The 27,590-nt window shown below is 40.1% G+C and overlaps 1 protein-coding gene across 5 annotated transcripts in view; it reads left to right on the top strand.

Annotated features, from left to right (window-relative positions):
* entr1 (endosome associated trafficking regulator 1) overlaps positions 1-27,590 on the top strand; it is a 62,578-nt gene that overhangs the window by 4,929 nt on the left and 30,059 nt on the right. For 2 of the 5 annotated variants that reach the window (XM_035385892.1, XM_035385890.1), the window contains exons 2-3: positions 7,882-8,003; positions 21,094-21,468. In XM_035385892.1, coding sequence (XP_035241783.1) covers positions 7,882-8,003; positions 21,094-21,468 — 497 coding nt within the window. The remainder of the gene's footprint in view (positions 1-7,881; positions 8,004-21,093; positions 21,469-27,590) is intronic. The other 3 variants (XM_035385891.1, XM_035385894.1, XM_035385893.1) reach the window with 3 other exon arrangements.

Below are 27,590 nucleotides of genomic sequence, written 5' to 3'. Positions count from 1 at the left end.
ATTTGGATAAAAAAGCGCTATATGAATGCAGTCCATTTACCATTTACCATTTGTGTTTACAACATATTCTTCATCAACCCTGCATACAACAATGTGAGATCCTCTTCTGTACCATTATGCAACTCTCCTACAACCCTCAAGCTATGCATGCCGCCTTTTTCTCTACCAGTAGTGTTATTACCAGCAGTTACATTATCATTCTTTTGTACCACTTCTGAACCCCCTTCTGTTAAACTACTACTATCCATGTGTACAAGAGTTACCTTACCTTGAGTACTTACCGCAAATGTACAGTCCCCTCCAAAAGTATTGGAACAGCAAGGTCAATTCCTTTGTTTTTGCTATACACTGAAGACAATTGAGTTTGAGGTCAAAAGATGTACATGAGATGACAGATCCAAATTTCAGCTTTTATTTCCTGGTATTTTTATCTAGATGTGTTAAACAACTTAGAACATAGCACCTTTGGTATCAGACCACCCAATTTTTAGGGGAGCAAAAGTATTGGAACAAGTGACTGACACGTGTATCTTGTTGCCCACATGTGTCCTGTTAGATTGATTGGTTAAACAATAAATAGTTCTGAATGTCTACTCTTGGTTTTAGCCTTGGGTTTTGCCTGTGAAAACTGCATTTGTGTTATAAAAGATAAACTAACATGAAGACCATGTTAGTTTCTCTTTGGGAGAAAAGCAAGCTTAGAAAAGAGGGGAAATCGATCAGAGCCATTGCACAAGCATTGGGGATAGCTTGTACAACAACTTGGAATGTCCTTAAAAAGAAAGAAACCACTGGCATATGAGCAACAGATATCGAAAAGGTCGACCTGTTGTTTGTTTCAGGGGGTTTTTCCCTTTTTCGCTCCTAAATCCTCTTCAGGCCACCAACCAAAAGAAACACGCTGGCACTGCAGCATGCAGCTACAATTCCAAATAAAAAATATTTGTACTGAAATTTTCTTGTAGAAACTAAAGTTATTCTAACTGGGACATTTTGCTTTACTGCCCTTGAGACTTCCACTGCTGCAGCCAATCCACATTCAGCATTCAAATTCAGCCAATCAGTAATTACAGTTTAGTTTCCAAAGCCAGCCCACACACTTCATTTTGCTCATTCTGATCTGGCAATAATTTCATTAACACTGTTAGGGCCAGTGGCTGGATTTAAAGGAGGTGTGAAAGCCAAATGCGAGCTAGGCCTAATCAACCAATTAATGCCCGGCCTCACTAATGCTTTTCTGGCTGAATGGAAGCATGTCCCTCCACGAACTATAAAGTAATGTCAATTATTTTGGATGAGATGTTGGATGTCAGGTGTCCGTATACTTTTGGCCACGTCATGTATATTTGTCTATATTTGGTACCTTTTTCACTCAAGATCAGCTACCCTTATGCAGGGCAAATGATTGCTATGCAGCTTTTCATTACTTTTTAAAACATATTATGAGTGAACGGTCAGATTTGTGTATCAATACTTATAACAAGGATGACAGTTTCCATGTTTGGCTGGCCAGTCTCTTGGGATGTAGGAAAGCAATCGTGCCCATAGGGTTTTTTCTCATCATGCTTGGCATCAGTTGCAGGTTGTCTTTCATAACCGGGCACAGACTTTCTGCCAATGGCATGTGTGCTAAAGGGTTAATTGTGCTACCAGTAAACTTTAAAAGCTAGCTATGAAGCAGTGTGCTTAGGATAACCACCTATGTTCTCTTAGCCAACTAGCTGGGAAATCGGCATAGGAAGCAAGCTTCATATAATTACAAACAATCTTAATTTGATGATAAAATGCAATCCATTCAATGCCAGAAAAAGAATCTACTTCACTGAAGCTGCTGCAGCAGTGATCAGTTCTAACTAGGGGTGCAAATTTCATGCAATTATTTACATCGATCGTTTGACACCCATTAATCGATTAATAATGATTAACCTCTTAGTGCAAAGCCTCTAGTGGTCGGCACGACGCCGTGCCGAGATTGCTGAACTCAGACATTCAGTACTACTGCAACCAAAATATAAGTTAAAAACAGAAACCCTTTGTTTTAGTTTCATTAATAGACAACAACTATGCCGAATACGGATTTTCGCACCGCCGCCATTGCCACTCTGGTCGTTAATTTAACAAGCACCCCCTCCCTGCAGTCTCATCTGCAACTACACCCCCCACCCATGACATAATGGACAATATCGATCTGGGCATTCGTAAAAATATTCTTTCACCACTCAAAAATCGTATTCCGACAAAGCCAACAATAGCCCAAGGTATGCCGGTACAGCTGTGAAAAACACTGCTCACTGAACACTGAAATAAACTGAAATAAAAAGGTGAATTTTTCAAATATTATACCATGTCATATTACTGTCAGTATCTGTGACTAAATATGGAATAAATATACAACCTTATCATTGGTTTTACGCATAGATATGTCCCTTTCCAGATGGAGTGGTCATGTATTGTCTTGGACAATCCGTTTGTGAAATATACATTTGTGATGCCTGGGTACCTTCAAAAATAGCTGTGCGTAATAGCACACGTTGCTTTCGGTGTTGTCGTCCTTTGTAGGGTGGACACGGTGGCATAGTGGTTAGCACTGTCGCCTCATAGCAAGAAGGTCCTGCGTTTGAATCTCGGCTTGGGGCCTTTCTGTGCAGAGTTTGCATGTTCTCCCCGTGTTCGCGTGGGAGGATTTCTGGACCCCTAGATATTTTAAGCCACTGTACTGACAGAAAGCTTGTAATCCCCACTTGAAAATGATGCAACAGTGAGTTTCTTCAGTCAAACAGTTGATTTGTAGTGAAATACGTGAATATGTTGTGATTTACAGCAATGCATAATTTAAACATTTTGGATAGATTTGGAGCCACTGGGTACACTGCTTACTTTTTTCTTCATACATCTTTAGTAGTTCTGCATATCCACCCTTAAGCCGCATTTCCACCGCAGGAACTTAACCCCGGAACTAGGAACCTTTCGTTTCCACCGCAGAAACTAGGGTCTAAATTTAGTTCCGGGGGCTTTATTTCACCCCTCAAAAAGTTCCTGCTCGAGGGGTAGTACTTTCCGAAAGTACAGGAACCTTTTGGGTGGAACTTGCAGCACTGAACATTTCTGATTGGTCGAGTACTCGGGCGCAAACCAATTTATTTTCATAATAACTTCAAATCAAACTTGAATGTTATGCGTCGCAGTAGCCTAGTTTTGGTTATAGCCTGCCAACGTCTTGGAATTATAACGTGTGCTCTTCTGTTCTTTTCTTGCTTTAGTATTTGTTTTATAAAATGCTAAGCATTCGTGCTGGGACACCATATTACGTACCAAAGCATTCAAACTGATTAATTTGGTTGCTGAATATTTTCTTCCGGATTTTCTTTGTTAGCCCGTTGTAATTGACTCAAAACGTTTGATACAGTTATGTGAGGTATGCGGTAGTTCTGCGTAATTCACATTCGTGATACAGTAAAAGCAAACTGGAAATCACCTTCCGCACTTTTTGTCAGGGTAAAATAACAGGTTAATTCTAGTAATCGTCCCTTTAGCTTTTTCAGACTGCCGTAATTTTACCATTCTTCAATTCCACAAAAGACCAGGAAGACTATGGACTAATTTATAGTGCATGGTTCGCATCTGGAGGGCACACTTCGCTGCTCGGCTAGCAGTAACTTTGAAGGAAAGCAAACGGTGGCTAATTAAAATTTTCACGCAAGTCCGAGTTTTCGTTCTATTCTTGTCATTTTGCGATTAGCCAATGTAGAATTGATGATGAGAAAGTAATCAGACAGCAAATTGTTTACAACGTGTGCTTGTTTTCTGCTGTTGTTGCCAGTTATATTGGAAATGTGAATGCATTCTGTCGCTTCGGATGTCAAGACATGAAAGCGAATGTTCGCCTAAAAACATAATGAATGTGTTTGAGAGGATATATAAAACAGTTACAATCTGACTATTGGCCTGTATCCTATTTGTTGCATAACAACGGTCCAAGTTCAACTACCAACGACAGTTTTGCTTGACAATGGTAAAATATGCCCAAACGGCTGCAGAAGAATATTTTAATTCCAGGTGATTAAATCGATAAAAATCAATAAATACAAAAGTAACCATATATAGTCATTGTTGGTAACCCGTTGTATATAAGTGGAATAAACCCCTCCGGGCTGTCCCGGTTATTAGAAAATAATGTAGGCTACTTCGGTGGTAGTATGGGGTTACAGAAGAAATATGACAGATGGACCGACGACAACGTCGCTTTTCCTACGTCAGTGGGCTAATTTGCCTAATCTTCGCGGGACTTTAGACTGTGGTGGAAACGCAGACAACCATGGGCTGAAGGAACCTTTTAGTTCCTTGAAAAGTAGTTCCTGGGACTAAAAGTTCTGGGTACTTTTGGTGGAAATGCGGCTTTTGATTCGACAGACTTGTGGTCAAGGAGTTTTTGATCCAGGACATGTATAGTGTAACCTGCTGTACATTTGCAATCTCTCAGTATTTCATTGCAAAAAAAGAGCACATTGTTTTTTTAATTTTTGCCTTGACAATTACATTTGTGGCATTTTAGTTAATATTTATAATTTAGGAAGAAACAATTTAAGTTAGTATTATAAATGGTACAAATGTCTTAATTTAAGCCATTCTCTGTGATGCTCACATCTGGAGTTATAAAGCTTTAAATAGGGTACCCTCTAAATGGGCAAAGATTGGCCTGATTTGGCATGTGGCAAGGGGTTAAGACATGTCCCGACAATCATTAGAACAGGGTTTTTCATTCTGCGTTAAAGACTTAACGGCAAAAAACAAAATTATACAAACATGGATTCACAGGCTGAGAAATCAGCGCAGGAGAGAAGGACCACTGACATTTTTATTACAGACTGACTGAACTGCCTTCCCGATGGAAACAAAAGGTATTGTTTATTAACCTGTTGATTAGGCTAATGCTTAACTTTGTAATAAACAAATGAACTGCTTTTTTTTTTTTTTTTTTTTTTTTATAAATCTTTCTGACAACACTTTCTGACACGTAGGCACTAACGCCATTTATTATAAAGCGAAAACATTGATCTCTTCAGTAGTGTGATTTGTATTCTATATTGCAAGTGATGGGAAATTTTACAATGGTTTGTTTTGCTAGACACCAAAATATATTTGTCTACTGCTCCTTGATCTTCCAGAGGGTGGTCAATGTGTAGAATAGCCTGCCAGGTCATGCGGCAGAAACTCATGTTATGTTATGGTCTTCTCCTGTTAACATTACAGCCCAGTGTGTACTGAACACCGCTTCAGGAAATCTAAAGCTTCTTAACAATTTCTAGCTGGGAATATCCTTGCTGCAATATGTTTAATTGGCCCCACACATCCAAGCCTAAAACCTTCTTCTTTACCATATTGCTTTAGGGCTTATTTTACTTGCACTCCTGGCCGATGGTATTACATTACATTACATTACAGGCATTTGGCAGACGCTCTTATCCAGAGCGACGTACAACCTGTGGTTAAAAAAAACTTATGGTAGATAAGATTTCACTCAATTTAACTACCCCTCCACCTTTTTCCCATCACCCAATTGCAAAATGAATGGATAGACTTATAGACCAATAAATGTTTATTAGTAATTAAAGCCAAATGTGGCTATTTTGAGGAATGTCGTGTCTAAGATTATTTTGAAAGAAAACTGGGAAAAAAATGTAATGGTTATTCAATAAATGCGCATATATGAACTGAATTCTTCTTTAAAAAAACAAAAAAAAAAACACTGATGGCGTAATACTTTTGGCCTGTACTGCGTTTTCTCTTCTCCATCCATATTGATTATCTGTCTTGGCTCATCTTTACAATGGTCAATGTGAAATTCCACATGATATGAAACAGTCAGCACTTATGTGGCTAAAAATCAATTATGTCCACTCTTTTAATATTATGGAAGCAAATTGGGAAGGTTGTTTTGCAATAATATGTTACGTGTCAATACGGAAATTGTGAAATTTGAGGTTGATCTGTAGGTTTGAACTGAGGTTGATCTTAGCAATGCTGAAACGATACTTGTAAAATGGAACTGTGCCTAAACGGTGCCTGAACCAATAAAACATATAGAGCAAACAATGACATTAAAGAACATCTTTTTATCTCAAAGGAAAAGTCATTGAACAATTTAACCGTTTTATTTAATTGTTTAAATTATGCTTCATAATTTATACTGTTTCACTTTTTGGCTAAGTTTAACATTTGCTAGCTTGCTAATGGTATTAGGCTAGTTGTCAATGACTAAGTTGACAGAGCAAGTGTTGTGTTGGGTAGTATGAATGAATGAATGAATGAATGAATCATTCCATTTATATAGCACTTTTCCAATGCTCAAAGTGCTTTACTGTGATGAGAGGGAACTCACCTCACCCACCATCAATATGTACCACCCACCTTGGTGATGCACGGCAGCCATTTTGCACTAGAATACTCACAGTAAAGGTTTGGTACTGGTTCCCATATGCCTGATATGCCGGTAGGTACCAGGTGTATGGAAACTAGTGCCATAGTCGTACAGGGTTTCAGAACCTAACCCTAGTGATCTGCAATTTGGTATTGTGGACCAGCAGTGGTTTGTGATCAGATCAGTTCTCTCAAGAGTGTCTACAGAACTCCTGATCCAAGCTCTTGTTATCTCCAGATTTGACTACTGCAACTCCCTCCTTGCCAGTCTGTCAGGTTCTTTTGTGAAACCCCTCTACTCATCCATAATTGTACAACCCGGCTGGTTTTCAACCTGCCCAAGTTTTCTAGTTCATCTAGTTCAAAACTCCAGAGAAGGCAAGGTGCAGATTATAGCAAAACATGGGATCCAGGTGTGTTCCTCAAATGCATTTTTGTTGTCGTATTAGAAGCATTGTCTTTGTTATCCCAGCCATTTTTTCTGGTCCAGTCCCATTGTGTGGCATACCATCTCCCCCAGGGTTTCATGGATATTGTAATGATTTGAATATAAAGCTAAGCATACGAAGCACTTGGATTGTGTTTGCCAGGATTCAGTTTTAGAATGCATTGTGACCTCTATGTACATATATGCTGCTCAGTTGTCAGTTGTGTTTGTGACAATTCTGGTCTCGGCTTTCTTCCTGGCATGCCCAAAGATCAAATGAAAACCCCAAGTCATCAAATAACACACAATCATAACAAAACACTACATCAATGGTCCTGCTTATCTCTGTAAGCATACCACACCAAGTTAACCTTTGTAGCTATGACACCAACTGGGTAAATGGTAAATGGACTGCATTTATATAGCGCTTTTATCCAAAGCGCTTTACAATTGATGCCTCTCATTCACCCATTCACTCGCACACACTCGCACACCAACGGTGAAAGGCTGCCATGCAAGGTACCAATCAGCTCGTTGGGAGCAATTAGGGGTTAGGTGTCTTGCTCAGGGACACTTCGACACGCCCAGGGCAGGGGATCGAACCGGCAACCCTCCGACTGCCAGACAAACGCTCTTACCTTCTGAGCTATGTCGCCCCCAACTTGTTCCCCAAGACATCAGTTTTCCAACAATACCAAACATGATTACTCTGTGTTGTGGAGAACCTAAGGTTTACATAATGTTGATCCATTAGGATGTTTTGCAACTGTGCGCAATCTCTTCATTGCACCCTGCTGACTCCCTGCCCTACACCACCATATAGGCTATATAAGAGGGCAAAGGAGAGAGGACTTTTCATTTATGTGACATCTGACAGTTTTTTGTACAGTTACTCTGTAACACAATGGAAATATGCATTTTCTGTGTTATCATGAGGCTCATGGATCAAGCTGGGGTAGTTTATATTATTATCAGCATGTACTGCACTGAAATGTAGTACTGATATGACCTGGTAATCACTGGTGTGCTTTATTCAGATGAACATCAAGAAGATCGAGATGAGCTAAATCCTTTTTCCTTCAAGGAGTTTATCCGAAGCAAGAACCTGTCTTCCATCTGTAGTGGAGATGCAGAACAGAAGAGCCACCTGCCACTGGAGGTGCAGAATATTACATCACTTATTTTGCACAGATACAGTAGGGTCTCTGCATGAAAACTGAACCAGGTTTACAATTTCCCTGATACTTCCTTGTGTATTAAAATGAATTAAACTGAAGTTTTGACATGGTGTCATGCATAGTTACAGGGAGAATAGGTGAAATAGGTATAAACATGTTCCAAAACGGCTGCCAATGTGGGGGGTAAACCATTTTATCTGATTGTATAAAAGGATATGAATGAAAAAAATCTTTGAGTTAATTCATTTTAACAATACAGAATGCAATGGACAGAAAATGAGTTTAATTTTATCCCACATGTGAATGTAGAATGTATGAAAATTAGATAAACAAAATTCTCTAAGAATGAAAAAACATATGTGGACATAATCGTACACTCATGACATATTTACAAGTAAAGCATATTGATATAATGTTGGTATGTGCACCAGATCATCATCCTAATGGACTTTCTTTGTGATTAAAATCGATTTATTATCAGTACTGATTATGAACCATACCTTGATGCAGTTCATTTTTTGGACACATTGAAGGGGGGTTTATAAGCTATAGGAAATATGATCTTGCACATCCACAAAGCAATTATGTATTAAAAAGCTTTGTGTTTTCTTACAACAGGGCAGTAGTTTGCAACTGTGTTTTTTTCTGTTTTAGCAAACTATTTTGGTTAAAGTCTGTGTAAGATTCAAATAGACGTTACAGCCGTATAAAAGTTTAAAACTTATTTTATCATTTTAACATGAAGGTGTTATGTAAGGGTGATATCCATTTCCACAAATTAGCTGTGCACATACAGTACTGTGAAAACTCATTTGCACCCTTCCTGATTTTCCTGATTTTTTTTGTTGCATAATTGCCAATAATACTACCCGAGTCAACACAAAACACATTTTTTATTTTAATTTAATGTATTTTGTATGGGGGTTCTTATTATTCAGGCAACAAACCAGACAATCCACTTCTCAACTTCAAAGCAGCCTATGTACAGCCTGATGGCACTCCAGTCAACCAAGATGAAAGAACAGACTAACTGACAAACTGTCTGTCAATAATGCTTGTAATAGATATACTGGAGATGGGCATGCAGACATGTATGTTCCAAGATTTGTGTGTCAACGCATGTGTCTAAATATGTGTAAATATTGGGATTATATGTTGAAGATGGGTATGTGGAAATGTATGTTCTAAGGTTGATGTATGAAAGTATGCATGTGCCCAAATATATGGATTATGATAGGAGGCTATGAAATGCAGGGTTTACGATGCAGCCCCCCCCCCCACCCCCCAATTCCTGTGGGAAGAGGGTCTGTTGGTGGTGGCAGTAGGGGGCCAGGACACTGCCCTGGTCATATCTTATTTGGACATACAATCTCAGGATTGCATTTAAGAGAAGTCCAAAGCAACACTCCTGGTACCATAGTCCTCTCTTACAAGCGTTTTGGGCATAAATCATAAATCTATTTGTGTTCATATTCTTTGTCTTAGTTTGTATGTCTTTTCTTCTATTATATAATATTTGTCTTTATTCATCTTGCTTTGTGGATAAAATGTTTTCCTTTCAGTTGGAACAGCCTATTCTTGATTGTCACCAACTGTCATATTGTGTGCTTATGAACTGGTTTTCCTTTCCTAAAGTATGTGGTTCGCATATAGGTTGTCTGGAGTGTGTATCTCTGTGAGAACCAATCAGTATATTGGTCTCGTATATTTTTTAGGGCAAACACCGTAATCGGGTCACTCACTGGCCATATTGATATTTATGCTGTGATGTTAGTTTCAGTGTCCAGATGAATCTTAGTGTGATTAATAACAGTTTCTGCCTTGCTACTTTTCCCATGAATCCAATTTTACCCAGTCTTTTTCTTACTGTGGAGTTATGAACACTGAATTTGCCTGAGGCTAGAGGCCTGCAAGTCTTTTGATGTTCTTCTGGGATTTTTTGTGACTTCTGGGATGAGTTGTCACTCCACCCTTGGAGAAATTTTGGGAGGATGGCCAGTCCTGCAAAGATTCACGACTGTTCCAAGTGTCCAAGATCTTTTGTCAATCTCATCTCTTCTGGAAATTGCTTTGATCGTGGCATAGAGTGCTTGTAGAAACTTTGTGACTACTTCACTGTGATGGTATGGTTCAGTATGAGTTAGTATATGTTCTGTATTCTTCAACAGGGCTGGCTGCAATCAAGAATGGCTGTTCAGCAGAATCTAATTATCAATTAAATTGTGTTAATTGGTTGATTTAGTGACTGGGGACAATTCATTTACTTTTTAGATCATCACCTTTGAGAAATATATATAAATGTAATATGTGACGGGTGCTGGAGGAAAGGTCCGCAAGTCGCAAATCTTGAAATCGTGCTAGGAGGCAAAAAAGGTTTTTTTAATTTTTTTTTACTGTTTTCCTTTTTTTCATATTACGAAAGTTAAAGTGTTGAAGTCACTCAATAGAATAAACAACATTTTTAGGATAACTAAATACTCATAATTTGTCAGAAAAGTCGGCTTGTTTTAGTGATTCTTATAGCGGGGTTTTGGAGGCGTGATGGGGGTGCAGTTTATTTACTTTTTTTCTGTCACATTCACACAGTGGCCACAGTGGCTTTACCAAAACTAAGTGACAATAGCCAACGAAACCAAACATGCTAATTAAACTAAGGTAGCCAAGTCCGGTGACGTGCACTGGTGCATTCATCCTCGGTGATACAGCCAAAAATTCCCATAAATGCTCAGCTTAGTGTCAGTTTTCCCCTTTTAAAATGTCTCCTTCCCCTTGAACAGTTCTTAATCATTGTTACGATCAGCCCCTGGCCAGTCACAACATAAACGAGATCACGCGAAATAGTCGCGATTCAAAAATATCTTTAATTAAAGAACACTATAAAAGAACAAAAATGCGCAGTGTAGCCCGACTACAGGTTGTCCTCTGAATGGAGAGAGAGCGAGCATCAGCCAGAGGGCCCCTTAAGTAGGACCCCTTCCAGGTGACATCAATTTCCTATTAGGAAGACAAATGTTGCAACACCACAAGCAGCCACTAGGGCACAAGGTCAGGGAACCATAACAATCATTAAGGTACTTTCCTGAATATAAGCTGTCGTTTCTATGTCCATTTGCCTAGCTACTTCCAGCCATGTGCTCTCCCCTCTTCTGCTCCCCGTGTTCTGCCTTTCCAAGTCCTGCTTCAATTAGGTGGCTTAAGCACCTACACCTGTCTGAGTGGTGAGGCATTCTGTGAGATGTAGTGTGTGCCCCGGCAGCCATTTTGAGCTGTGGCAGCTGATCCTGTAGGGGAATGTAGCACCCCTCTACTACCTGTTCCCTGGTGATGCCACACATCCCTCTCCCCAGGCCTGACATCCTCGGCAGGGTGAATGAGACCCAGAAGGCATCCCAGCGGGACAGGGCATCTGCATTTCCATGGCGCCGTCCCGGCCTGTGAACGACAGAGAAGTTAAAAGGCTGGAGGCTTAAGAACCACCTAGTTACCCTGCTGTTGGTCTCTTTGTTTTTAGTCATCTATTGCAACAGAGAATGATCCGTCACTAGAATGAACCTCCTTAACCTATTTGAGTGTTTCCATCGCCAATTTTATGGCTAGACACACTTTCTCTACCGTGGTATAGTTCATCTCTCTTGGCAGCAACTTTCGACTCAAATAAAGAACTTGGTGTTCCTCACCGTGGACTTGGGCTAGCACAGCGCCCAGACGTGCCTCAGAGGCATCTGCCTGGACTACAAACTCCTTACTGAAGTTGAGGGCAGTAAGGACCAGTTTTGAACACAAGGCCCTTTTCAGGTGGCCAAATGCTTCTTCTGCCGCCGGGGTCCATTTCACCATCCGGGAGTGTTTCTTTGTTGTCAGTTCTGTGAGAGGGGCAGCTACCATAGCAAAGTCAGGGATCAATCATCTATAATAATTTTCAAGGCCCAAAAATGATCTCACCTGCTTCTTTGTCAATGGGTTTGGCCAGTCCTGGATAGCACAGTTTTGCCTCCTGGGGTTTGATGAGGCCCCGCCCGATGGTGTACCCAAAGTAGTACGTCTCACTGAAGACCAGTTTACATTTTGTGGGATTCGCCGTCAAGCCTGCTTGTCGGAGGGACTCCAGAACCTTCTGCACACGAGGTAAGTGGCTTTCCCAGTCTGGGCTCTGAATCACAACATTGTCTAAATAGGCAGATGCATATTCTTGATGGGGTTTACCTGATCCATTAAGCACTGGAAGGTGGCAGGAGCTCCAAACAGCCCAAAGGGCATCACCTGGTATTGCCAGAGGCCTCCAGGAGTGGCAAAGGCAGTCTTCTCCTTTGATTCGGCAGACAAGGGAATCTGCCAATACCCCTTTGTGAGATCAAGGGTGGTTATGATTCGTACCTTGCCAAGGCTTTCAATTAGATCATCGACCCAAGGCATAGGATATGCATCAAATTCAGACTTCATTTACTTTTCTAAAATCATTACAGAAGCGTACTGTGTTGTCCAGATTGGCTGCAAGGACAATGGGGCTGGACCAGGCACTCTTGGACTTTTCAATTATATTTAGCTCCAACATCTTCCTTACCTCCTCATCAGTCAGTTTTTTTGCGGGCCTCTGGTACCCGATATGGCTTTTAGTTCACCGGTTTTCCTGGCTGGGTGCGTATTAAATGTTCTAAAGGTGGGTGCAGGCCGGGAGGGATGAAAAGACATTCTGATTACCGTCCACTAGATCCTTTGCTTGCTGCAATTGGTGAGGGGCGAGGTCTGGGCCAAACTGCACTTCGTCCCGGGCAGGTTCTTTTGGCTCTCTGGGGGGAAGACGATTGAACAACGCCTATCGATCATGCTCTTTCCTCTTCCCCGTTTGCCGTACTTTGTAATTGACTTCACCAATCTTTTCAATCACTTCAAATGGTCCCTGCCAGGTGGTCAAGAACGTGCATTCCACTGTGGGGACCAGAACTAGGACTCTGTCTCCCGGTTTGAATTCTCTGGTTTGGGCAGCTCTGTTATAAGCTGTACTCTGATCTCTCTGCACTTTCTTCATGTGCTCCTTCACAATGGGAATCACAGCGGCCACCCTCGCATCTCGAATCGCCCCCACATGTTTAATCATGGTACGATGAGGACAGGGTTGTTCCTCCTAAGTCTCCTTGGCTATGTCTAGAAGACCCCTGGGTTTGTGGGAATACAACAAGTCAAAGGGTGAGTAACCCGTGGAAGACTGAGGGACTTCTCTTACCGCAAACAGAAGCTGGTCCCAGTTTCTTCCTTCTTTGTCGATAGCCTTCCTCAGCATGGCTTTGAGAGTCTTGTTAAATCTCTCCGCTAACCCATCCGTCTGGGGGTGGTACACCGAGGTTCTCACCTGTTTCACTTGCAAAAGAGCACACAACTCCCTGACCCTGGACATAAAGGGGCTCCCTTAGTCGGTAAGAATCTCTTTTGGAATCCCTACCCGACTGCTGAAGAGAAACAGTTCTTTTGCTATTTGTTTAACATTTGCCTTTCTTAAGGGGACGGCTTCTGGATACCGGGTGGCGTAGTCTACTAGCACCAAGATGTACTGGTGTCTGCTTGCATCCACTCTTTGGGAGTGGACCCACAACATCCATTCCCATCCTTTCAAATGGGCTTTCTATGATAGGCAAAGGGACCAGGGGGTTCTCGTAAGTCAGTTTTGGGGCGGTGACCTAGCAATCTGGGCAACTGCAGCAGTAGTTCTCTACCTCCTTGTGTACTCCTAGCCAAAATAACCTCTGCAATAATCTTTCCTTTGTTTTCTCTACCCCCAAGTGGGCTCCCAGCAAGTGAGTGTGTGCTAGCTGCAGAAATGTTGAGCGATGAGATTGGGGTATAAGAAGTTGCTCGATGACTTTGTAATTAATTTTTACTACCTGATACAAGAGGCCATCTTTCACTGCAAAGTGAGGATATGAAGGTGTTAACCTGGTTTCCACTAAAGATCCCTCTAGGACCTAGACATTTCTTAATGCATTACCAAGGGTGGGGTCCTGTAACTGAGCTGTTCTGTACTGACCTTTAAGGGGTGGCATTTCTCCAGGGCCAACAGCTTCATCTTCACTTGGTCCCGGTTGTTGTTCTGAGTCGCACGATTCTCCTGGGGCCGATTCAGCGCCTCTAAAGTCCCCTGCAAAGGCTTAGGCTAAAACGGGTGGGGAAGAGCATGGTTCGGCAAGATTAATTCAGGTTTTACTCATGGTACAATTTCGGTACTTACGTTTCTGGGATTCCCAACTTTTGGGCTTTCCTCCACAGCATTGGAAAGGCTGGCCAGTCACGCCCAATCAGGACTGGAACTGGAAGTGTCTTGATTACTCCCACCTCAACATTAAAGGAGCCCTTAGTAGTGATTAGCTTCACCACAGTTGTGGGGTACTCGCGGGTGTCTCCATGAACAAAATAACTGAAACTGAATCGCCTTGAGCAGGGGAAGATGCCTCCAGCACGGACTCCTGGACCAGGGTCCTGGCACTTCCGGAATCGAGTAAGGCTTCTACATCCCGCTGATTCACAGTTACTCAGCACGTTGGTCTACGGTCTCTACTTTCCCCCAGTAGGCCAGCAAAGTTAACATGTGGGCTGCTGGCGGTTCTGCTGTGGGCATTGGCTCATCAGGCTTTTCATACTGCCATGAGATATGGCCCCACGCACCACAGCGACAGCACTGGCAAGACTCTGGGTTCAGGAATCCTCGTTGCTGCACAGGGTGATTAAAAACCCAATTTGGTGGGCTGGAGTGAGGGCAGGCTGGTTTGGGACCTTTTTGACGGGGCACACTTAGTTGGAAGCGGTAGGCTCTTTACGGGCTGGGCAGAGCATCTCTGAGGTACCCTGGTACTGCTCTACTGCTTCTACTAAGTCCATGGCTGTTGTTAACTTCTGGTGACTGATTATCTTCTTGGCCTCGTAAGGCAGAGCTCTTAGATAACGGTCCATCACCAGGGTTTCTATGATGGCTGCTGCTTTTCTTGTCTGGTTCTAGCCACTGTTTAGTTATTCGAATCAATTCATGCATTTGGGAAAGGGGAGTTAGACCCATTTTGGAAAGTCCAGTTATGGAAACGTTGAGCCAAGCTAAATTTAGTAAGGCCATGGCGGCTCAACTGATTAACATTATTATTAGTGTCAACTTGTTTTTAATTATTGTGCTTGATTAGAAATGACAAATTACTAAATATGATAGAGACAGTTTCCTCAATTAGTTTAGATGAGAAAAACATTCTATTTGCATCGGGGAAAAAAAATTTGCATGCACATTTCAATCGACATTAGCGTATTAGAAACTGGATAAACATATACACACTCCGACAGTGTTCATGGCAAAGATCTGTAATACGCAGATTTTGTCATTTGAACGAGTACCTGTAGGTTAGATGACATTTTTGAGTTCTAATTTATTTTGAATTTATTTGATCTTCATAGCATGGCGTGATGAAGGAAACTGTTTATCTACAATTTAATTATTCAGACCGTGGGCACCCTTAATCAAGGAAAATGATTGAAAGTCAAGACTAATAATCAGGAGAAGTTTTCTGCCTCCTCAGCTCAGCAGCCACCACTGTGCCTTAAGTTAAACTAGTCAGTACTAGTCAGTTAAATAATGTGTGATTGAACACACCTTGCCACACCATATTGCCATTATAAAAAATACAATGTACGTTAATTTTTTTAAGTGCCCTGAACTGATGTCCCCCTTACATGACTTTTGTAGCAGTAAGATAACATTAATTCTAGGGTGAGTTTTTCCCTATATCTTCATGCTAAAATTGGCTGTAAATCCACATTTTAAAGCTGATATTTAAAAAATGTTCTTTGGGGGGCATCTTTGTCACCTTTTTCACCCCTGATGAGTTTGTAACCCTGTACATTTCTGTAAGCAGCTCAAGCAGAAACCAACACAGTTTGGTTTTGTCACATGAAAATATTTTGCCTGAAGCTGGAGATTGCAACTGGCTGGATTAAATAGTAATTTATCTGCAAATAGCACCTCTGTTGCTAGAAGCAGAAGTAAACTTCCATGTTTTAGAGGTATTCAGTAGCTTCAGCAGATTGCGTCCTAATATATTCATGTATGGTATTTTTATAAAGAAGCAAAAACCATGAATCATTTAATCATAACACCGTTAGCCCTGCTTCCAACAACATAAGGCAACTTTAATGTGTAAATGTGTTAAACGAGGGTCTTAACGTTAAGAGCTCTTAAAAAACACCAGATTTAGAACATAAACACATTTTACTCAGTCCTCCCTTTCCCAAAATGCGATATGGGTGTTTGATAACTTTTTTCATATAAATAAACAAAATAATACATTTTTAATGCATTTTGTGTTTACTTAGTTTCCCTTTGTCTGATATTACATTTTGTCTAAATATCAGAAGTTTGCGGTCTGACAAATATGCAATAATAGAGGAAATCAGGAAAGGGTCAAATACTTTTTCACGGCACTTTATCTCCATGAAATGATGAAAGAATGAGACTGAAAAAAATGCCTATATGTGATTTTCTTCCATTGAAGATCACCAGTATACATTTATAACCATTATTTTGCGTAGTTGACTTGTTTCTAAGGTGTGAATAACTTGTTTTGGTTGCCTTTGTAATCTTACAAAATTAATTAACAAATCCGAAAAACTAAAATGAGCAGGCCCAGTTGACTTCAAGAGGAAAAGATTAAAGTGACTTATTGGGACACGGCTGGCAGGACCTTCAGTCAAAAAAGACTGCTCAACTGGCTGGTTATTCAGTTGGAACAGTGACTAAAGTGACAACTGCATTTAGATGTATGGGAAAGACATCAGTAAATAGAGTTGGAAATTGTGGTAAAATAGTTGTTGAAGTAACACTTGAAATTGTGTAGGAAAACTACTGTACAAATGCACTTTTCTCACATTCACTACTAGTAGTTATAATTATGAATGAGTCATGTTTTTAAATGTAATGTTTTAATGCGGTGTTGCAGACAGTACATACTTAATAATTGTTTGTATTTGGGTAGAAACGTGGCGTTTGCTGATGAGAACGTTTTCTAGCCTAGTGAAGAAATATAGTTAGTAGAAACGGCACAGTGGTCAGCTGGTGTAACTTGTTAAGAAAACCAATACTTTTGCCGTCATAAAATACATATAACTTGCTGTGAGTGACTTTAAACACGTGCATTGAAGATTCTGATAAGTGCAAAAACAATAGTTCAAAAGCAATAGACAATTATCAGTTAGCAAATATAAGTGTAAAAAAATGTTAGTGTAAGATATGAAAATATCTGCCTGACAGCAAGTTGGGATTTGATCGTACAACCTTACGCTTTCCAGTTAAAAACATTGGCAGTGCGCCACTGTCAAGTAACTGTCCAAGAATGTGAATTGTATTGGTGAAATGTGTCTGTGGTTTTAAAGAAGACAGGCCAGGAAGCACAGCTGAACTCCGGCTGAATCCGGTAGATGGTATGTCTTAATGCAGTCTATACATTCGGTGTTGTGGTGCAAAATCAGTAGTTAAGAAGTGATAGACAGTTATTAGTGAGAAAAAAAGCATGTTTATGAATTTGCTTCAGTCGGGATTTGATCCTCTGACTCAAAAATCCATAGACCACGATATTACCACTGAGCCATGAACTGGCTAGCTGTGGATGCTGGAAATGTTCTTGGGGGAAAAAGATATAAGTCCATTTTGCATGTGTATGTGAGATTTTGATTGGCTGGTGAAGATGAAGGATTGGGTGGTGTAGGTATACATGTCCAATGGGGAGTCATATTCTTTATGGGCTAGGAGCATTTCTGGCAGTAAAAAGACGAAGGAGAAAACGCAAAATCCCCTTAGTCTGGGGCTTCATCGTGTGGACATAGGAAGTTGTTTATGAATTCTGTCTGTTGAAATGGTGTTAGAATGTACAGAAATTAATGTTTTTAAGGGATGAGTGTCTGTGGCTCTTGCAGTTATTTCTGTGGGGAACCCTGAAAAATGCCAGACTCTTGGTGCTGTATAAGTATGGGGCATGTCCCGCCAAGGCATAACTTGGCTGGATGGCATACCTGCCACCCCAATTCAATAATGAACATGAACAATGAAATGGCAAATTAGAATGCTCAAGAGCAATATATCGAACAATGGGCTATATTTTCTGGAATCAGTGTCACATGGCGCATTGGCACAGTCAATGGGTGCAGCGTGTGGCCGCATTGGGTGTGGCTGTTGAATCTTGGAATTATCATGACCCGAGGCAAGGAGCACACAGCTCAAAGTGCACGGCTCGTGGAAAATGGCCTGGATTATGCTGAATATATTATTAGTGGGTGTGTTGCAGCTGGATTCACTCATGATTCACTCAAAAGACCTCTTTAAATTCCCTTTAAGAGCGGGGTGCAAAGTGCCTAGGGGGTACTGCCACTTCCCATAGTCTACCACTGCTGTTTGAACATCGATTTTGTATTGATATTGATAAAGCATCACGCTAATAATAAACAAGGTGTAATGGGCCTCAGAAGTCAGGTCGTCATTCACTTGGGATTTGGTAGTATTTCTGGGACTCCAGATCAGATTGTACACCGCCTGGCCAAAAAAAAAAGTCGCCGTTTGAATTTTTTTGGACAGTGCCTACTGTACAAGCCTCTGGAGGCAGTGTTATGATCTGGGGTTGCTTCAATTGGTCAGGTCTAGGCTCAGCAACGTTATGCCCCAATAAAATGAAGTCAGCTGAGTACCTGAATGTATTGAATGCCCAGGTTATCCCATCAATGGATTTTTTCTTCCCTGACGGCACGTGCATATTCCAGGACGACAATGCCAAGATTCATCGGGCTGGTTTTGGGAGCATGAGGAATCATTTTCACACATGAATTGGCCACCAAATTCCTGACCTTAACCCCATTGAAAGTCTTCGGGATGTGCTGGAGAAGACTTTACGGAGTGGTTTGACTTTCCCGTCGTCAATATGCAATTCTGGATGGAAATAAATGTTGTGACGTTGCATAAGGTTGTCAAAACAATGCCATGACGAATGCGCGCTGTAATCAAAGCTAAAGGCGGTCCAACGAAATATTAGTGTGCGCTTTTTTTTTGGCCAGGCAGTGTATATATAAAAATGCTTTTCACTCATTTTTTATAATCTAAAAAAATCTATGTAAATGAACAAATTACTAACAGCTAAGTGGGTAGCGACCCCTCACGCAATTTCAAAATCACATGCAGGGCTATATTTCCAGCTACCATTCATGTGTTTTAAGCAATTTTCTGTTATCCGTTAATGTAGTAATATTTTCTACAGTTATATTGTAGGATATGTAGTGTTTAGATTTTGGCCTTAGAGAGGCAATCAGTGAATAAGAAGAAAATCTTAAGAATCACAAAGAAAATGTGATTGGGGCAATATAAAATCCACTGATACCCTAATCTAGGCAGACAATCTATCAAACTGACCTATCAAAGAATTCAGCGATTTAATTGATAATTCTAATTTTAAACATAATTATTAAATTAAATCAAATAAAATATATTTTACATGTAGGTTAAGTGAGGGGTTCTAGCACGCAATATCGCTTGGTTCAGTATTCAGAGTGCTGAACATCTTAACAAAGACATTGACTGTTGGAACCGCTGGATTCAGAAAAGAAACATATTCTTAATTAATCCTTACTTGTCCGGCAATATATATATTTCATTGTAAATAACTTTGTTGGTATTCTTGCTGTTCTCATTTGCAGTTCCCATTCAAGTACTTTCTTTAAACTTTTTGCTGGCTAATGGTAGCCTTGAAAAGGCTTGAAAAGCTCCCACGCTAGCTGTGATGTAAACAACATTTGCGGCAGTGTTAACTTAAAATATTTATTTTACTTGGAAGCTTCATCGGAATTCAGTGGATCCAGTGCCATTTAAGAGAAATGTGCATACACTCCCATTCATTTTCTGCACAGAAATATTCTCCTTTCATCTGGAAATGTCTATATGGGTAAAGGTTTTGCTCTGTGTTACATCAGACTTCTGAGGCCTGTGTCTAAAATCAATAACTAAGTAAGCTTAATTATTTAGTCCTATTGTTTTAGGCCAGAAAGGGTATGAAATTGTAATGATAGCTTCGGAAAGTCTACAGGTTGACACTTAAATGTTCGGATAGGTAGAAAAATGTGTCTTCTGTCTTTTATATTATAATGAAACAAAGTCCCATCATATACTGAAATAGCCCATACAGGAACAAGCTTTGTTGTATATTTAAACGGCCAAATCAACAACTATTGAAGAATGATTTTATCTTGCAACAGTATGCATTGATATTATGCTCATACATTATGAATAATTAAGCATGCAATCAGACATTTGGACAGAATAATATTTTTGAATATACAAAAATCACTAATGTGAGTTAATGCAGTCACCAAAGCTGCCTTTTTCTTTCAACACCATCAATTGGTACAACACAACCGATTGAACAGCATATATTGATAATCGTAATTATGACATTCTTCTGATTACAGACGGGTGTTAAAAAAAAAAAGGAACATTGCGTCCAGGGACCACAGTTTATCTTAAGAACAGCCATAAAAAACTAAAAACAATAATAAATACAGGTATTAAAGAATGCATTTTTCCTGCTTGAGGATTTATATCTTATTTATGTAAGTTGACAGCATATGATCAAAAGGAATTGTTGATTGGCTTTTGAATAGGGTATAATCATACATATATTGCATGGGAAAGCTCCAAAAAAAGCAACATGCTGTTATGCTGGACTGCAACTAGCACCATAGACTTGGGCTGTGGGTTGGGCTGAGGCGGGTGGTGTGGGCTCAAGTTGCAGACTAGGTTAATACCAAAATTGCAATGCTCTGCTCAATCTTGACTCACCCAACAACTGCTCTCCTCTCACACTGTGTGTCAAGAAATTACCAAACAGCTTCACCGTATGAGAATCCATGATGAAAAGACCACTTTGCCTGTGAAGTGGCTCACAATGCGGCATGCACCGACCGGAAAATAGAGCCAGATGGACTGCTGATATATCCCCTACTGAGTATCAAATACTTTGTTAAACTTTATGTGTACACTGAATTATAAAGAAGTTAATTTTTGCCTTTCAGAAAACTGGAAGTGAAAGTATACTGGTGGATGAGGGAGCCTGTTCCTCTCTGAAGCATTGTGCCCCTCACCTGCTAGATCCATTCCTGGTTGACTCTGCATCATTCCTACAGTCTACTGACGGTGAGAGGAAGGAATGGAGAGAGAGTTATGAGTCATCAGCCATATTGGAAGAACATGGCTTTGAACTCTGTGTGACAGCGGATAATGAATGTACTGACCCACTATGCGTATCCGCTGAGAAAGTGAGACACCCAACAGTTTTGTCACAGCTAGACAGAGCATACTTACAAGAGGCCTTTGAACCCAAGAGGAGCCCTCCTACCCATGACAGAGACCAGGAGACACCAATGGATGGAAGCAGGGACCAACAAAAGGTGATTGATTTAATTATTATAGTGCTTTTGCAGAGTACAACATCAAAATTATGTTATGTTCTCTCGTGTTGATGATTTGAGTACCTCTGAAACATTGTGTGTACATATTGTTTTTATTTCCCACATGCAGAACTTCATATATGGCTATATTAAATTTCTTTTGCCAGGTTTCTGCCCACTTCTGGATTTTATTTAAATCATCTTTGATTACTTTAATAGATTCCAAACTATTAGCGGGCCTTCCGATTTTGTATCGTCTGCAAATTTGACTAATGTACTGTCCATTCAAGTGGGAATTAGAAGCTTTCCATGAGTACAGTGGTCTAAAATATCTAGGGACAGAAACATATCCAAAATCTCTCCAAAAATGAATAAAATGCAACCCCATAAAATGCAAAAATTGTGTCCATTATAAATCATATAAATGTGCCCCTTAGGAAGGTTTAAGATGAAACATTGATATCAGATTAAAAAATAATGCAAAAACATTGTCACACAATTCAGTACAGTACCTAAATTTGTAATAATTAACTCATATGTATTTCTGTACTCTGTACTCTCGTATGTTTTAGGGTATGGGGTTGGGACAACATGAAAACATTACCACGTTCTGGCAATGTTCCAACTCTTACGTCATCACTGTTGCATGCATCACAAAAACTACTAAACTACCAACGAATGCTTTTATTACAGTGTGAAACATCATCATTATAAAATACCACTAACCTATTTAAAGACACTCAATTTCAACAATAACGTATATAACCGAAATATTTTGAGCAGTAATACTTGCATAGCAATGATGAAATGTTATCATTGTTTACCCCTTAGCGCTCATGCCAAATCTGGCCAATCCTTGCCCATTTAGGGGGTACCCTATTTAAAGCTTTATAACTCCAGATGTGAGCATTGAGACTTGAAAAATGGCTTAAATGAACCAAGACATTTGTACCATTTACAATACTAACTTAGATTACTTCTTCTTAAATTATGAATGTGAACTAAAGTGCCACAAATTCAGTTGTCTAGGCAAAAAATCTAAATTTGTTCTTTTTATGCCTCCGCGAAGGCACAGCCGTGGCCAGAGGATTATGTTTTTGGGTTGTCCGTCCTTCCGTCTCGATTCTCGTGAACGCGATGTCTCAGGAATGCCTTGAGGGAATTTCTTCAAATTTGGCACACACATCCACTTGGACTCAAGGATGAACTGATTAGATTTTGGTGGTCAAGGTCAAAAAACATGTTTTTGGCCCAAGTCACAAGAATTCATACGCTAATTATGACACAATTTCACACAAATGTCTAATAGGATAAAATGATGAAGTGATGACATTTTATATACAAACTGGCTACTTGTTGGTGGAGGCATACAATCGTGAGGCGGTATGTCTAGTTTAGTCTGCAATGAAATACTGAGAGATTGCAAATATACACCAGGTTAAACTATACATGTCCTATTAATTTTGGAGAGATTCTGGATGTCTTTCAGGAATCTTCCAGAATCTATCCAAAATTAATAAAATGTTTCTTTTTTCCATTATAAAGCATATACATGTGCCCCTTATGAAGGTTTAAGGTGAAACATTGATATCAGATTTAAAAAATATTATCATACTGTGGTACAGTACCTAAGTGTGTGATCATTAACTCTTGTATGTTTTCTGTACTCTAGTCTACAGTATGTGATGTTTTCATGTATAGGGGTGGGACCACATTAAAACAATATTCAACCGTGCACCACGTTTTGGCAGTGTTCCAGTTGAGGTCATATCTGGTACATACATTAAACACAAACTACAAGCAAACCAACGACCGATTACGTTACAGTGTGAAATATCCTCATTCTAAAATACCGCTAACCTATTTAAAGACACTCACTTTCAAAAATGACATATAAAACCGAAATGTTTTCAGCAGTAACACTTACATTTTGATGATGAAATCTTATCTGTGTTCAGAAGAAGAGACTGAGACAGAATTAATCCTGTCGCTCCCCAGTTCTAACTTAGCCCAGAAAACAGTATATCAGCTAGGTCTATCAGCAAACATATGCCTTAGCCATGCTCTCAAGAATAATAGTATTTTCCAAGAAATAACGAAAGCCATCGATAAAATTTTACCCCGTGCAGTGTCTTTTACTGCTACCACAGACTGAATGCATAATGCAACTATAATGAGACACACCTTCCAGTTATGCTGAGCTATAAAACGCTATTTCAAAAGTAAAATTAGACATATAATAAATGGTTAGAAAGCTTATTCTGCCACCTATTGGATCAATTAACTGTCGATAAAGCCAGATTGTACTAAAAACAGATTGGTGTTCCGATCGGTTCTTGCATTTCCCCCAATTACACTTGCCTATATTTGGGTCTATGGGAAAAGGAGTATATTTTAAATCCTGTTAATCCTTTTTATAATTGCACTACTTGGTAAGGTCGCTACATTGATGATTTTTTGTTTGTATTCGACGTAGATGAGTATCAGTTGTTGGACTTTAATAAACATCTCAACCCCATCAATGAGAATATTAAGTTGTCCATTGAATATTCACAACATTGATTTTTTGGATCTTACTATTTCAAAAGATGAAGATGTTTTTTAGAAAATCACGCAACACCATTTTGAGAGCAGATTCTTTTCACCCCCCGCATCTAAACAATTATATAACCTATGCTCAATTCCAGCAGCCATATGCGATAGGGAAGAGGTTTTTGAAGAACAGGCTAACATTATGTCCGAAAGATTCAAGGACAGAGCCTGCAAACCTGTGGTCATTGCGCAGGGGCGCGACAGAGCACGTTCCCTCAATCGTACTGATCTTCTTAGTAAAACTGCACGTCACACACATTCTCAATCTCAACCTTTTTTTGTTACTAAATATAGTTCCCATGCAGAACACATTAAACGCATTGTTAAATCCAATTGGTCCATCACTGAAAGTGACTCGATACTCCGTAATGTTTTCCCGGAACCCCCATTGGTTTCTTTCAGACGCGCTCCCACACTGAGGGACAAGCTTGTCCATAGTTACCTCCCAGCGGAGAAAAAAGAGACTTGGCTTCAGAAACCAACTAGCACATACAAATGCATGAATTGTAACCACTGTGTCAATGTGCTGCAAACTAAAGTTTTTACTGATTTTAAAACCCAGAAAACATACACACAGAGAGATTTTATTAATTGCAATACCACTTTTGTTGTGTGCCGCTCAAGGCATTGAGCATATTAAAGCCTCCATTAGAGGGGACGATAGAATACGAAAACTCAGCCAAAGGGGCACTTTTTGGATACATACATTTGATGCTCTAAATTATCCAGGCCTTAGTGAGGATATTGATTTCATATCTTTTTAGTGATTTTATCTTGTAATTTTATTATTGTTTGCATATATGTACATGCTACATATACATATATTTCCATCCATTTATTTGTTTACTTTTATTTATTTTTTTTTCATTGTGTATAGGCCTATATATTTCTCACATTCATTTTGCTTTCCTGTGCTTAGCTTTCTCCACCATGTGACCTCTACCTTGTTTAAACATTGTCTGCATAGGTAAGGCCTCACTTGCTTGCCACGTAAGCCTACTCTACCATGTGATCTCTACCTTGTTTTTCCATTGGATACACTGTCTACATAGGTAAGGCCTCACCTGTTTGCCACGTATGCCCTGATGAAGATCGGTTCTCGATCGAAACATGTTGGCTTTTTAGTTTATTTAGCCATTATAATAAAGGCTTCTTAACTTTACCCTTTTCCTGCTCTCCTCATTGGATTACTATATGAGTTCCTAGAACGCATTTTAGTTCTTTTTGGACTGGATTATTCTTAAAACAATATTGGCTACCTTAGCTAACACAAATGAAACATGCTGTATTCCAAAGCAATGCTACTACCCAATGCTTCCTAAATTCTTTTAAGTAACTTGGGCCTGTGTTTTGTATTCTTACCATGGGAAGAGAATATGCAATAATAAACAAATACTTTTTCACGGCACTTTACTGTCTGTCAGGATGAATGGGGATGTGAAAATGCATGGTGGATGCTGGGATAGAAGATAATACAGTAGCAGGGTTAGGTACGACTTGAAAGGAGGGAATATAACAAGGGAATCATGTACAAACTCCTTCTGAAGTGTCCAAGAGACCATCTTCTGTTTTATTATTTTGTCCATTTTGGTGATAAGCCACGTTGTCCAGTTGAAATCAATCAGTTGAAATGATATCACATCAACAGTAGTTTGACATCATCTCCTGGCCACATTATCAGCGTTTTTATTGGCTGTTGCATGAAACTAGTTTCACAAAGTTTAGAGTTTTGCAACTGTTGCGGCTGAGTTTCAGACAAGTTTCAAGTGCGTTGCAGAGGGCTTTACACCATGCAACTCAATTTCAACTTAGTTTCACCTAAGTTTCAAGCAACTAAAGTTACGTGAAGGTGTCACTGTGTAAAGCCAGCCTTAGGTTATTAAACTCCTAATCTTAGTGAAATAAACTATTAAATCAAGTGTGTTGCATGGGACTTTGATTATTTTTGAATTTCTTCATGTAACTGTCAAGTTGCATGGAAATTATGTTTCATGCAATTTGCAACCTGCAACTAGTTATGTGAAAGCTTCACCGTGTAAAACCAGCTTTAGGCTCTGATGTTGTGCACTGGGAGATAGTTAGGGAGTTACTGGGAGCGTTTGGACTCTCTTTGGCTTTGTCACTCTCGTGTTTGCCAGCACAATGCGCAAGGGGTCCAAAGCAATTTGGGCCATATACTGAAGTTCACGCACTGACTGTTTTTTCTTGGTGGACAAAACAACATGGGCTCGGATGCAGGGGTGGAGGTTGGGTGGGAAGAAAGACTTGAATGCTCGATCTTCCTCTAAACCAGGTCCATTTCTACCCTGGAAGAATGCATGTTTCAAACGCTTAAAGTATTCCCTGGGGCTTTTAGTGTGACTATGCTTTACAGCTATGACTTGAATCATGGCTGTTGCTTAATCAAACATGGGTAAATATTCCGCTACAAGTGCTTCTCAGAGCTCGAAGTAATTGTCACAGATGGAGGGAGGTTGTGCTCCAATGAACATGCAAATTTCTCTGGAGGAGGTCTTCCAGATGAGTTTGAGCTTCTCTTGTTCAGTTGCCTGGGTCAGGTCGGCGACAGCATCATTAATTTGCTGTAAATAGGTCTGTTTTAATTGGGGGTTTCAGGGTCAAAGTGATCAACATCCTTAGCGATCTGCTCAAGGTGTTTCAAACGAAGACCTTCTGCCTTCCCATGTGTTTGTCTATCTAAAGTAGGCAAGACTGAAATTTTATTAAAATCTGGAGGGTTTCCCTGCCTTCCTTCCTGCCTGTGATAGGAGGTAGGTGGAAATGGCACAGGGAAGGAGCTACAGGTGCACCTCCATCTGATTGGTCAGGAACCTTTGATCCGAACAGATAGAAAAGTCTGTCAGAGGATGCAGACAAATACTGACTAGAGAAACCTGAATCAAAACTGGACCCCTCTTTCCCCTGTTCGCAAGGTAAACAGTAAGTTGCCTTATTGAGGGAGGATGGGTGGTCTCCATGTTTGAACCTATGCTGTAAGTTGGGGATGTGTGTACAGAAAAAGGTGGAGGAGGCAATGGACTGTTGTCAAATGGGACTTCCAGTGCATCACTGTTAGGTGGTTTTGGATGCGTCCCCATGTCGACTTGGTTTGTCCCTGTAAGAGCAGAGCTTTGTTTCAGCTGCATGCAAGTCTTCTAGATACTGCATCGCTTTCTTGCTAACTGAAAGGAGCTCATTCAGGATACTGCCATTTTGCTGTTTAAGGTTTCTAACCTCTCCATTTAGTTCCTCATTCCTAAGGAGTTCAAGGTTGGCTTGCCTGGAGAAATTCAAGACCAAGCAGGAGCAGTGGTTACGGGGACCCAGCACAGGGGTTGCACTTCTCACTAATTAATTTCAAGATTTCTGCACTACAATCATTTAGGTTCAGCTTATTCAGGAAGTCTAAATAGCTAGAAGGTAGAACTTTGCTTAACTGTTCAGTAGGAAAGGGTTCCATTTCTACAGACTGTGTAGTTAATGTCTCAATATTTGATTCAAAGCGGTAATAAATGAGAGTACTTGTAGAA

The sequence above is a fragment of the Anguilla anguilla genome, chromosome 12, assembly GCF_013347855.1.
Source record: "Anguilla anguilla isolate fAngAng1 chromosome 12, fAngAng1.pri, whole genome shotgun sequence".
Taxonomy (NCBI): domain Eukaryota; kingdom Metazoa; phylum Chordata; class Actinopteri; order Anguilliformes; family Anguillidae; genus Anguilla; species Anguilla anguilla.
The sequence above is the reverse complement of the archived record's forward strand: the minus strand, read 5'-3'. Positions and strand labels throughout refer to the sequence as shown.